Below are 13169 nucleotides of genomic sequence, written 5' to 3' on the forward strand. Positions count from 1 at the left end.
AAAAAAAAAAAATAAAACAATACTGAAAGCAAAAAAGAAAAAGAAAAAGAAAGAAAGAAAGGAAGAAAGGAAGAAAGAAAGTAGTTTCCTTTTTTCTCTCTTCCACAAGGATTCGAGTCTCTTTTCAAAATGAGTGCTTCTTTCTGCAAGCATAAGTTCCTCCAGCTGACAAGGAGTTAATGAACTTCCAGCCTTGCACTCCAGCGATTGACCCCCAGGTGAGAGGAACAACTTAATCCCCTGCTCTTAAACCTCAGGTGTTAATCTCCAAAGCCACAGAATAAGCAGGAAAGTATGTAGTTTTTCAGAAACTATCAGGCTCCAGCATCCAGTATAGTTAAGGAGTTAAGTTCTCCTACAAGGCCTGAGACCTTGGCCTTTTGTCCTCAGGGCAATGCATGCCCCTGAGGAGAGCAGGCTTCTGGGAGTTATAAATCTCACCTTAAGGCCTGAGGCTCCATTCACGAAGACTCCCTTACAGTTTATGATATGTCAACTTTTCTAGATATTTGTAAATTAATCTCATAACTTTACATGTTTACTCATGAGCATTTGAAACAGCTGCTGTATATTTAATTAATATTATAGGACAGTATAACCTCTTATGAGAATACATTTAATGTCTTCTTCAATTTTGAAAATTTGTATTTATTATTACGTGTGTGTGTGTGTGTGTGTGTGTGCATAGAAAGTCATGTACCTGCCATAGCTTTGTATAGATGTCAGAGGTTAACCTTCAGAAACCAGTTCTCTCCTTTCACCTTTATGTGGGTTCCAGGCATCCTTAGGCACAGCCTTTACCTATGAAGCCATTTTGCAAATCCTAATTTATTCACATTTAAGGTGGCTGGATAATTATGAAAAATTCATAAGTGTTTCATCTCTTCTGACCCACTAAGCATAGTGGTTACTTGGAAGAAGTATTTCCTCTGAAAGAGCCCACTTTTAACCCCCAAAATTTTAAAAATAGAAAAATGCAGATTTTAAGTAACCACAAAAACTAGTAACAGTTCTTACAAACAAAAAATATGTGTCTTTATACTTTCAGAATGAATAAATTTTAGAGCTAAAATAACTTTAATAAGAAAATTGAAGTAGATAGAGTCTTTTCTATTTCCATGCTAAGGTAAAAACGAATTAGTGGTATTTTAAAAACAGGAAAATGTAAGTTGCCTATATGTAAAAATACATCAGATTCACAACATCATACAGCTCAGAATAGTTTGGAGAGCAATTGGGGAAATCAGAAATGAGTTTCTCGCTTCTAAGTTTTCATTCAGGTGCAGCTTCTGGCGGCAGAGCCAGGCCGTATGTTTCCTCTATGAAAGAATCCGTTAAATGTGGCATTTCTATACTATCTGTTCAGTGAAGGGCCTCATTTTACCCCTTTGACAGGCTTGAACAGGTGCAGGGATATGTCTGCAGGCGTTCTCAGGATGTCAGTTTGGCTTGAAACAGGTGCAGAAACTTCTGGGTCCATGAGTAAGAGCCTCAGAAGAAGTCTTGAATAGCCCATACTTTAAGGCCACATGCAGCAAGACGTCCTGTCACTTACTTTCCTTCCGAGCTGTAACTGTTGATGCTGCCATCTGTGGACTCCCGGCTAGGCTGCCTCACCATCTTCCGCATTTCAGCTGCCATTCCTGTTTCTGTACTCCGCTGGATGGTGCTTTTTAACTTCTTATGGCCCGACTCTGATGGGGGAGAGTGGAAACCAGAACCAAGTTTTATTTAGCCAGTTTTTTCCCCTCCTGAGTAGCCATTGGCTCTGCAAAAGCAATAGTTACTCTTCGTTAGCATTAAATGTTTAATAACAGCTATGGCTGAAGAGAATGGGATTGTCTTCCCAAAGAGTGATTTTCTTGAGAGGTTAGCGGTAGGTACAGCAGCCTGCAGCTCCAGAGATGGCCTGGATCTCTGAGAACAGAAGTGAACTAGTATAGTACTGCTATGACAACTTCACTGACAAGATGGATCTGGCACATGATTGTTACACAGAAAATAATATTGAGCAACTTAGCAGGTTCCTCATCTGAAACAGTCCAACTGTGTGTAAACAGACCTACAGGAATGGGCCATCTCCTCCAAAAATTAGGAGACTCCTTCAAATGAAAATCCCTATAGTGTTGGTGCTTCCATGTAACACCAACCTTCATATAAAGGAGTAGTAATTCTTTAGTTTCTCTGATGGCTTTTACAACATGTTAATTTACGCTATCTAGTCTAGAATAGTACATGGGTCATCCAGTTACACCCAGTTACATCCAGTTACATCCAGGATAGGTGTAAATTACCTAGTCTAAGGAAGCATAACTCTTTCCAACCTTCTGATTTTAGCCATATGACCTGCTTGGCATTTTGGAGGAGTGGGTATCATCTGTATAGTGCGCTAGCTCATTATTTTAATTTCATTGTTTTTCTAAGATAGAGTCTATGTAGTTCAAGTTGGTTTGGTCCTTTCTATCTGTCCAAGGCCAGCTTTGAGCTCCTGACCTTCCTGTCTTGGCCACCACATGCAGGAATTATAGGTATGTGCCTATAATTTAGCACATAATAAAATAAAAATAAGTATGGGCCATTTCAGTTGTTTATAAACTTTAAACATCTAAAATGTTGACTTGATGATACATATGATCAAAGTCAAGTGATACGATAAGTTACTAGGCTTTTATTCCATAGACATGCTCCATATGCATTTCTGGTTTACTCTTTTGTGTTGCATGATTTAAAACACATTGAAATATATAAATGTTTTCTGTATATAAAATATGCACCCATCCATGAAATTTTCATTCCTCATTATCTTTCACAAATGCAGGCATCTAAGTACATTTCTAAATATGTCATATAAAAGGTGACATCTTACCCTCTCATTTGGTCACTAGATCTCTTCTTTAAGTTGTATAATCAAAGATATAGTAAATGTAACTCTTTACATGTTCTTCTAGGTGTTTTGATGGGCTTATTACATTTTTGCTGTTCACCATCTTATTTTTTGCTAAAGCCAATGCACATGTGTTATAAAGTGTTCAGGGACTACAGACACAGCAGGCACTGAAGACAGTCTTTATCTCTATGTCCTACTTTGCTACTCTTCTTTGTTTATGCCTCACCTGCCATGAAACATCTATCCACTTGCAGCTAAATCAATATCCAGGACCTCAGGTGACACGTGAGTGTTGTCCAGTGCCATTCCTACATATAGTGTATGCATGGGTGTACAGTGAAGAAATATAACCCAAAGAGCTCTATTAAGCTCAACAATAGGGCACTGTACACCCTAGTAAACAATTCTTTCATTCTGTTTGCTATAACATACAAAAGTTGGCATTCTTCTACTGAACGACAATGCTGATTCCAAACTAAACCAAGTCTTTGGTTATGTGCATTCCAGTTATCACAGGAAATTTTTAGCAGAATAAATTCCTAGAGACTGAAATGCTAGTGATCATTGTGATTTCTAAATTTCCCTTTAAATAATAATGTGGCTGTTACATTGCTACCAATAATCATAGAGATGTCCCAATTTCCCACGAGGGGCTCAGGAGTTCCTTTCCTATTCTTTTTCTTTTTTAGGTCTCTTGCCTTTCTCATGTGAATTGTTTTTGTAGAATATGTGTACTTACAGAAAACAGGAATGTTATTCATGCCGCTGCAAATGCTGTTGGTATTTATTCATTCATTTATAAACTAAGCTTGGTATACTTCATTTAGAAAATCAGTTTGTTATTAGAGCATCTTTCATTCATGTACACATTCTGGGTAGATCCTACTTCAGAAATAGGAGAAAGCCATAGATGTACAAGTTGAATGTTCTAATCCAAAAATTCAAAATCAGAACTGCCTCAAAAGTCCCAAACTTTTTGGGTGCCGACATGATGTCACAAGCAAAACATTCCTCTTGTAAAATAGGTTGCAATCAAAATATAGGTGGACTAAAAGGGCTTCTGGGGTAGGGAAAATTAGAATTTAAAGGATGTGGCCCTAGGTAATGCTAACCACACTCCAGAAGATAGCTCACACTGTGAGCATATGATCAGCACCAAGAAGAGTCAGTGGGGTATAAAAAACAAAAATCCAAACGTGAAGTTGGAGAGGAGAGGGAATGAGATAAGGGGAGCAGTATGAGGTAGATACGATCAATATATAGTGTATGCATGGATGAACAGTGAAAAAGTTGTTTGAAGTATTATATTAAAATTTCCAGGCTATGGGTATAATGCATATGAAACATAGACAAACATCTGACTTGAGTCTCATCCCTAAGATCTTACTCTATACATGTAAACAGCAAAGCATGTGTAAAATGAGTATAAAAACCACAAAACATTTCTGTACCCAGGCACTTTACACAAATGATGTTTGCTCTGTACTATCAAGTGTCCAGACAAATGGAGTTACAGAGTTTGTTTGCCAAGGGCTTGTGAGGCAGTAAAGCCAGGGTGGAGTATCAGTTCATGATGGAAACAGTACCTGAGGGGAGAGGGTAGACTGTAAATGGTGAGGCTCTATTGGGAGCTGAAGGGGAAACTCTTAAGAGGATCAGTAGTGAGAAGCCTTGAGTTAGCATGGTTCCATTCATGCTTTCATCTATCCTTCCATCCAGTGACTGTTTATGAAGAGCTTCTTATGATCATACTCAATCCTAGGTGCCAGAGACCGATTAAAGAAATAGATGTTCTGCTACCATGAAGATTACATTACACTCTGTGCACACAATATATTATTATTGGCCATAGGGGCTATGAATTAAACACTGGGAAGAGTAAGAATACAGAGAGTGATGGGCAGAGCAGCAACAGTTTCACTGAAAAGCCAAGGAGGAAGTACAGTAAGGGTGGGTCCCGGTAATGGCAGTGGGGAGGAGGAGCACACTGGTGGTTGGTAGGACAAAGATAGTTTTTCTTATAGTAGCTCACAGGTGCGTTAGTTTCTCTTCAGGTTTTCTGATGATGCTGAGACTCTAACAGAAGTCATTTAGGAAAGGCTGTGGCAAGCAAGCAATTTGCTGGACTTGGCCCATCGTTTCTCATGGCTGTGATGGGTGCACTCTGGCCCACCATTTCTCATGGCTGTGATGAGTGCACTCTGGAGAGGCACAGCAGCCCCAGAATCTTCATCCCAGGATTGCCTCTCACTACTGATAGGCCTTTCCTGCCATGATCACACAGCCTAATGATTCCTAGGCACTGGCCCACCCTACTGGGCTAATTTCCCTCAAATCAACATGAAGATTGACTTTCATCAACTAATGCTATTTGGATGAGTTAATGACTTTATAGAATTCCTGATGTGATTCAAATAATTTTAGTAAGAAATTTTAAAGAGATGGTTTTAGTTGTTTTGCTAGAAAGATAGATGTAGTAAAGTTAGAATCAAGAACAGAATGTGCCCCCTCCTCATAGAATAGTACATAAAGGCAGCACAATAAAGAATACAAAGAGCTATCATAAATCACACTAAGAAGAGAAATAGGCTTGGGACAGATTTGTGATCAAGGAAAAACTTTCATTCTAGGTCAGGTCCAAGGATGAGGCCACAGGTTTGCACCGTGATAAAGCAAGGTCATTTGACACTGTTGCTTTGAATTTAGAACAAGCTTATAGAATGAAATACTGCTTTGTACTTCGCTATCAACATCCTTCTGTAACTCCTCTTTTGTATAACATTTTACCTAGGAGTTAATTTTATAAACAATTTTTGTCTAAGAAGGTACAAAAAAGCAGAGAGTAAGAATAAAGTATATCTGTTTGGGCTCTGCTTCATCCACCAAATATATATATTTGCCTGACTTCCTTCCTTCCTTCCTTCCTTCCTTCCTTCCTTCCTTCCTTCCTTCCTTCCTTCCTCCCTTCCTTCCTTCCTTCCTTTCTTCCTTCCTCCCTTCCTTCCTCCCTTCCTCCTTTCTTTCCTTCCTCCCTTCCTTCCTCCCTCCCTCCCTTCCCTTCTTCCTTCTTGCTTTTCCCTTTGTTGGCGAAATTGCCAAAAGTTATCAGCTTTTGTCCCCAGAATGGCAAGAGAGAGTTATATTGCCAAGGGTCATCAGCCCTTGGGTTCTTCTGGCATAGTGTCCTTCCTCAGTACCTGACCCTGTCAGGTTTAGTCCTGGCAAGACTCTGCTGCTATAGATCTCAGGACTTCATGGATATCTGGTTATCCAGGTTACTGAGTTGTTGACTGCCCAAACCTGATTTTTTTTCTTTTTAGATATTTTCTTTATTTACATGTCATATGATTTTTCATTTCCCAGTTTCCCCTCCCAAGAACAAGCAAACAAAGAAGCAAAAACAATAAGAATAAACCCCTGTTGGCTCCCCACTCCCCATGCTTGCCACCCCATGCTCTCTCACTTATTGGCCCTGGCATTCCCCTACACTGGGGCACAGAACCTTTACAGGACCAGGGACCTCTCCTCCCATTGATGATTGATTTTGCAATCCTCTACTATTACACTTGCTGCCAGAACAATCAGTCCTACCATGTATACTCCTTGCCAAACCTGATTTTTTTTAAAAAAAAAAAAAATCTCCTAAACACAGATTTAAACTATTTAAACATAAGCTTAAATATTTAACATTTGGTACATAAGTGCTTGATGACTGTAAAGAAAAATTTTAGAAACAAATAACCTTTATTGAGTGCATTTTCCTTGACAAATGAACATGCCTCAGCAAACTGCAGATGTCAGAGGAAGATGTTAGATTACCTGGAATTGGATTTGTAGGCTATTTTAAGGATATAGTTATTGGGAGCTCAACTTGGGTTTTCTAGAAGACAAGTGTGAATTCTTAACTCATATTCCAATTCTAAATTGTTTCTACTTTTAAACTGAGATGTTAATTTTCTAAAAGCAGGGTATATCCAAAGAGTATTTCTAGGACAGTTTTAAAGTCAATAGTTTTTAGATTGTACATGAGATAGGCTCTGGAATAAGAAAAAAAAAAGAATTGAGACATATTTAAACTTTTATATTCACCCAGTCCTGTAAACGTGAACAGTACTTTTTATAATTTTCAAACTTTGTTTATTTCTTCAGGTGGGAACTGGCCAAAGAACTGACACCTACCCGTTGATCTATTTATATTAACAAATATCCCTGAAAGGAATGCTGTTGGACTGAGCCATAGAAAGGCCTGGCAGAAGCTTAATAAATAGATAAATTCCAGCTTTGAATCTGCCTTGCTCAGACTCATAAGGACTTAATATTGATTTAGAATGTAAGAGTTAGAGGGATCATTGCATTATGTTTGTGAAGGCTATAAGGATACATAAAGGCAATTCATGCAACAACATATTCAGACTCACTCAAGGCCCAAAATCTTGTAGATGCTGGTGATATGGCCAAGAACCCTTGCCCTAACAAGTCCAACATTCTAGAAGTCAGCTTGTTCAAATCTCTTGAATTAATAGCAAATGTATGATTAGAAACATTGTTTTTGAAATCTCAACATTGTAATCATTCCATCATTCTTTAGGAAAATGTAAAGTCTGATCTAACAGGATTAGCAAATATAAAATGGTTTTGCCATAGATATTTTTATGCTTACATTCATATATGTGTTTACAAGTCCATTTGTAAAACATTTAAAATCACAACCTACATGGTCATAAATATATTATAATTATCTTATTTATAACATCCACATATTATATTTTTCTATAAGTATAATATAATTAGATATAAAAACACTAGGAAATATTAGTTGAGAATATCACTATTTGTCACTTTTATAATCTAATGAAGAATTATTAGACTTACAAAGACAGGCAATCAACTTATCAAACTATCAAATTATGATATGATAACTTTTATTTGAAAATGCTACTACCTTAAGTATTTTACAATTATAAAGGCTGAAAAGTACTGCATTTTCATGTAAATCATAAACTTATGGAAAATTAGTAAAATAAGTAATGCTGCAAGTAACATTTTACTCATGCTGCTGAAAGTAGACATTCTCTCAGAGGCTTCAGAGAGGATGTCATATGTGCATAAGGCTTTCTCTGCGTATTTGGAGACATCGCTACATGAACTGATTGACTTACTAATTCATCTTTTATATACTATTTAAACATCCACAAGCTAAACAGTATATGAAAGATGAATTAGTAAGTTTAATCATCTACAGGCTAGCCGGGCGGTGGTGGCGCACGCCTTTAATCCCAGCACTTGGGAGGCAGAGGCAGGTGGATTTCTTAGTTCAAGGCCATCGTAGTCTACAGAGTGAGTTCCAGGACAGCCAGGGCTATACAGAGAAACCCTGTCTCAAAAAACAAAAACAAAAAAGAAAAGAAAAATAAAAAGAAAAAAAAGAACCCCACAACCTATAGTATGGCAAGTATCACTTTGGTGTGACAATACAACAGTAACAGGACAAGATAAGGACAAGGTAAAGCATACCTTACATATGAATGATAACCATAAGGAACAGGCCAGGTCTGGAGAAATGCAGTCATAAAGAAGGATAAGATATCACACACACACACACACACACACACACACACACACACACACACACACACACACATACACACACACATTTCAAGTCTATGTGGCTAAATTTAATCATCCAGGGAAGAACTATAAGGAGGGGTGTAAGAACGGGTTTGGAAGAAGGAAAATGAAGGAACACTGTAGTTAGATTACAATTTCAAAAATAACAAAACAAAGTAAAAAAAAGTAGTTCAAGCATGGCAGTATGTGCCTTCATCCCAGGATCCTGGACATGGAGGCAGGAGAATCAGGAGTTTATCCTTGGCTACACGATAAATTCAAGGCCAGCCCTGGACTTTATGAGATCCATTCTAAAACAACAAAACCAAGCAACAACAGCAAAATAAAAATAGAAAGAGTAAACAGGCTGGAGCTTGTGACAGTCTCTGTCCTAGAAGAAGACAAGGCAGGTTAGCAGGCTCAGGGCAGCTCTCTACATACGAAGTATATGGGCAAATGCAAGGGTGCAGAAATCAGAATAATGTGTGTAATAATCAAGAAGTAATATTTGTGTGTGTGTGTGTGTGTGTGTGTGTGTGAGAGAGAGAGAGAGAGAGAGAGAGAGAGAGAGAGAGGGAGAGAAAGAGAGAGAGAGGGTAATGAAAATAATTTTAAAGAGAGAAAGGAGTTGGGAGGGAGGAAAGAGAAAGAAAAATTATGTAACTATCTAAAAAAAAACAAAATAAATAAGATGTAGAACAGCAAGAGCATCTTGATTATTACTTAGAATTTCGGTAAGAAAAGACAGAGCCATGTTAACACAGAGCATGGATCACATCAGAGGGGTCATGAGGAGGAGATCCTGGGAGGTATAGAGGTCAGAGAGGTGTGGAGTTAGGAGCTTGATGAGAGATGCGCCCATATGGACAGGTCCTCAGGTGACCCCGGAAATTTATGTTGTGGTTGAAAGGTGGTGTTTTGTACTAGAAAAGGCCCATTGTTTAGCTTGTGTGATAGTGAAGTTCTTTCTATTTCAGAGATAGGGGACACATTACCAGGCCTGGTAGGTAGTATTAGAGAGATGAGAGGAAAGTTGGGTCTGCGAGATCACGCTCATAGTAGTAGCTAATGCAAAAAGGATTAGTGAATTCCGTCCATGACCTGGGAAAATGAGAAAAAGAATAGGCACAAATGATTAAGTAACTTGGGATGATAATGATCCTTGCTGTATGTTCTATTAGCTGATGAAGTTTAGAGGTGCTGTACCCATCAGGAGAGACTGAAATTATAACACAGAGGGATGAGGAGGCAGGAGAAGGCAGTAAAGTGTGAGGCTTGCTCAGTATCACTTCATGAGCAGGTCATCTGGCTCAATCACGAGGAGAGAAGTTCAGATCTTTTCTTTCTGTTTGTCTCAGCTCCTGATAAAGCAGATGTTTCTAATATAGATTGACTAAAGACCAGGGAGGGTATTCTTGGGTACTCAAAGAGCAACAGATGTACCTCCTACTGTAAAATATGACAGTCTGGGAGTTAATGAAAGACAGCAGGTTGGCATGTAGGGGAGGTCTCCCTATTTATGCTGTGTGGCTAGTGAATGGGAGTCAGGGGATGCTATGTCTATATTCCAGGACAAATGAGCTGCATGTTTAAGGGTCAACTCTAACTCATTGGAGGGAGTTATTTCCTGAAAGACCAGAGTTGAGCATGGCGGTGAGGAAGGATGCTGAAGTGTGAAATCAGAAGAGAAAGCCAATGAGCAATCCATCAGACCGCTCTCTCATGGGACAGGGCATGGCCACATACCATTACTCTCAGTTCTGTTTGTCACACCTCATTGTCTCCACCTTCCCAATATCAGCATGCTCCACACATAACTGTGCACACTTTGTATTCAACATAATGTGACACTGTTGGCAACAGTCACCAAGTATCACCACACTTACTAGTGGTGCCTACAGGCGGCTCATAGTTTATTTTTTAATTACTTTTTCAACTTATTGGTTTATATGTATGAGTCTTTGTCTGGATGTATTATCTCTACTACCTGCCTGCCCACTGCCTGCAGATGTCAGAATAAGGCATCATAGCCCTTGAAACTGGAGTCACACACTTTTATCAGCTGCCAAGTAGGCAAGCCCAAGTCCTGTGGAAGAACAGACAAGATTTTTAACTGCTGAGCTATGTCTCCAGACTCTCACAGGCTCTCTCATGTCTTGCTTCCCTCATATAAAATAGAGGGGAAAATATAAGCCATACTTCTAGAAAGACAAACAGTGTATGTGTTATTGCATGTGTGGACTTGATTTTAAACATTTTTATAAAAACATATATATTCATGTCATATACGTATATAAGACATGGGAGTAGAAGGACACTATTTGGTAGGGGATAAGGGGGAAATAAGAAAGAGATGGAGGTAACAGAGTAGTGGGGCTTGAACATGAATAAACTACAATAATTCATAGTGTAACAGTGTCATAGCAAAACTAATTATTTCATGCTAACAAAATGTTAATTTAAAAGGGGGAATAATACTAGTTCATATAACTATGCTATGTGTATATGAATGTATGTATGCATGTATGTATGTGTGTGTGTTTATATGTTGTACCTCATTCATGAGCCTCAAAATACCAAGCAGGAGCCGACTCTGATGTAATCAGGGTCTTTTATTCAAGCTTGAGTTTGGGCCTACTCACTACCAACCCTGACATAGCAGGATGGTTTTGTGAAGAAGCCCTGAACTCTCATCTGCACAAGGTTTTATAGGAAATGGGAGCACATGAGGTGGTGTCTAGCCTGGCAAGCATCTAACTGAATGACTACTGTAAGCTGACAGGTGAGTATTCTGAAGGCAGACCATGAACAATCACAAACAGTCTGAAAATATATCTGAAACAATCAGACTAATCTTTGACTGACTGTTGCTAGGAAGTAGCTAGGGAGTAACTCTACGGTATGGGCCAAACACAAGCCACAAGATGTCTTCCTGTAACTTGGGTGCAGCCTGAGTTCAGCTTCATGTCAAGTTCTCAGGCTTCTTTTTTATTAAAATGGAGTCCAGTTTCAAAATGGAGTAGGTTTGGCCTCTTGTACAGTTCTACGTACATGCAAGAGGGGCCAGAGTTTACTGGGTGTCTTCTTCTCTTGCTCTCCACCTTAAATTTCTCTATGAATCTGGAGCTCTGCATTTGGCTAGACTGGTTGGCTACAGACTGCAAGAGGCTATATCCATTCCTCATTCCCCAAAGCTGGGGCATCAAGCATGAACTATCATTGATCCCTTTTACATTGATGGCAACTATCAAGTAAGGTCATCATGCTTGTGAGGCAAGGCTACTTTATAAACTGAGCCATTGCCTGGTTATTCCTATAATCATTTTAAATACTAACTGTGATAATCCATATAAGTTAATTCAGACAAAAGAGAGGAGGAGAATGAAGAGGGGAGAGAAGGAGTAGAGAAGAAAAGGGAGAGAGGAAAGAGAGAGGAAAGAAGAAGAAAGGAAGGAAGAGACAAAGAGACAAGAGGGCAAGAGAGAAGAGGACAGCGACAGACAACTGGGTAGACAGGGTGAAGGCAAGGGGGAGAACTGAGAGCCAGAAACAGAATATGCAACATCTGTTTGTTAATGCCAGATGCTTCCCACATCCTGATGGCCAAATAGCTGAAGACTACTTAGATGATCTGCCCTAAAAGTGCAGATATTCTTTAGTATTTAAACCAATAAACAAAAATATTCCTTTTGAGTCATGCCAAGGTTTCTTTAAAGCTACATTTTATCCTATGGCAGAGAAGCACAGCGTGTACAAATTTCATACTCCTGAGGCTTACTTTGGAAAATTGCCTTTCTCTGATTTTTCCAGCATTCTAGACTGCCCAGTGATTCTCCAGATTATTTCAACAAGCTACAAAGTCTACTATATTTTATCTACTCATTTCCCACAGGGATCTATAATGAAATCAATAATACAGAAGTAAAATAGATCCAAATAAAATTATTTCAAACATTCTTACAAGTTAGAGAGACTATGATAAGGTAGATACAATATTTTCCTTCAAAGAATACTTCAAATATTTTGTAGTGATACACTTAAATTCTTTCGTCTTGTCTCATTATCATAAGACATGAAGATCCATGTTTTCCTTGGCTCTCTGTCCTGTATTTCATATTCTGTGTAGATGCAACTTAAGAATGAGACTCACCTCTGCCAAATACTGGTGCTTACATGTTTCAACTTGCCTGTAGCTAACAGGTCCTCTCGTCCAAAGAACAGGTATTGATGTGAGGGGGCCACATGCCTTCCTTGTCACATCTTTAGCCCATAATACTGATCTTTTCAGTGAAGTATCTTCATGTGTCCTTCCCCTTGCCTAGCTGATGAATTGTAAGCAACAGAGTTCAAGATAGCCTTTTGGGCATGCTAACCAATCTGAATATTATACTAGAGGACACTGCCTAACAGTCTTTAAGAGTGTAACACACACTCACACACACACACACACACACACACACACACACACACACACACACCCCTGCACTTGTGCCACCTTGTGTTTTGGCCAAAGCCAAGTCAGAGAGAAGATTATTCAAATGCTGAACATCCTGTGCAAACTGATTGGTCTCACAGCCTCCATCTTTCTGGTTCTAGTCTCCAGGGGCTGTGGAAATGTGTCTCCCCAGAATGCCAAAACTGAGGATTGACTGGTCTCACAGCCTCCATCTTTCTG

At 39.0% G+C, this 13169-nt stretch overlaps 1 protein-coding gene across 33 annotated transcripts in view; it reads right to left on the reverse strand.

Annotated features, from left to right (window-relative positions):
• The window catches only part of Rims1 (regulating synaptic membrane exocytosis 1), a 501635-nt gene that overhangs the window by 10471 nt on the left and 477995 nt on the right, over positions 1-13169 (reverse strand). For all 33 annotated transcript variants that reach the window (XM_031367021.1, XM_031367035.1, XM_031367027.1 and 30 more), the window contains one exon: positions 1556-1694. In XM_031367021.1, the coding sequence (XP_031222881.1) occupies positions 1556-1694 (139 nt within the window). The remainder of the gene's footprint in view (positions 1-1555; positions 1695-13169) is intronic.

This window comes from Mastomys coucha, unplaced genomic scaffold (assembly GCF_008632895.1).
Source record: "Mastomys coucha isolate ucsf_1 unplaced genomic scaffold, UCSF_Mcou_1 pScaffold14, whole genome shotgun sequence".
Lineage (NCBI taxonomy): Eukaryota > Metazoa > Chordata > Mammalia > Rodentia > Muridae > Mastomys > Mastomys coucha.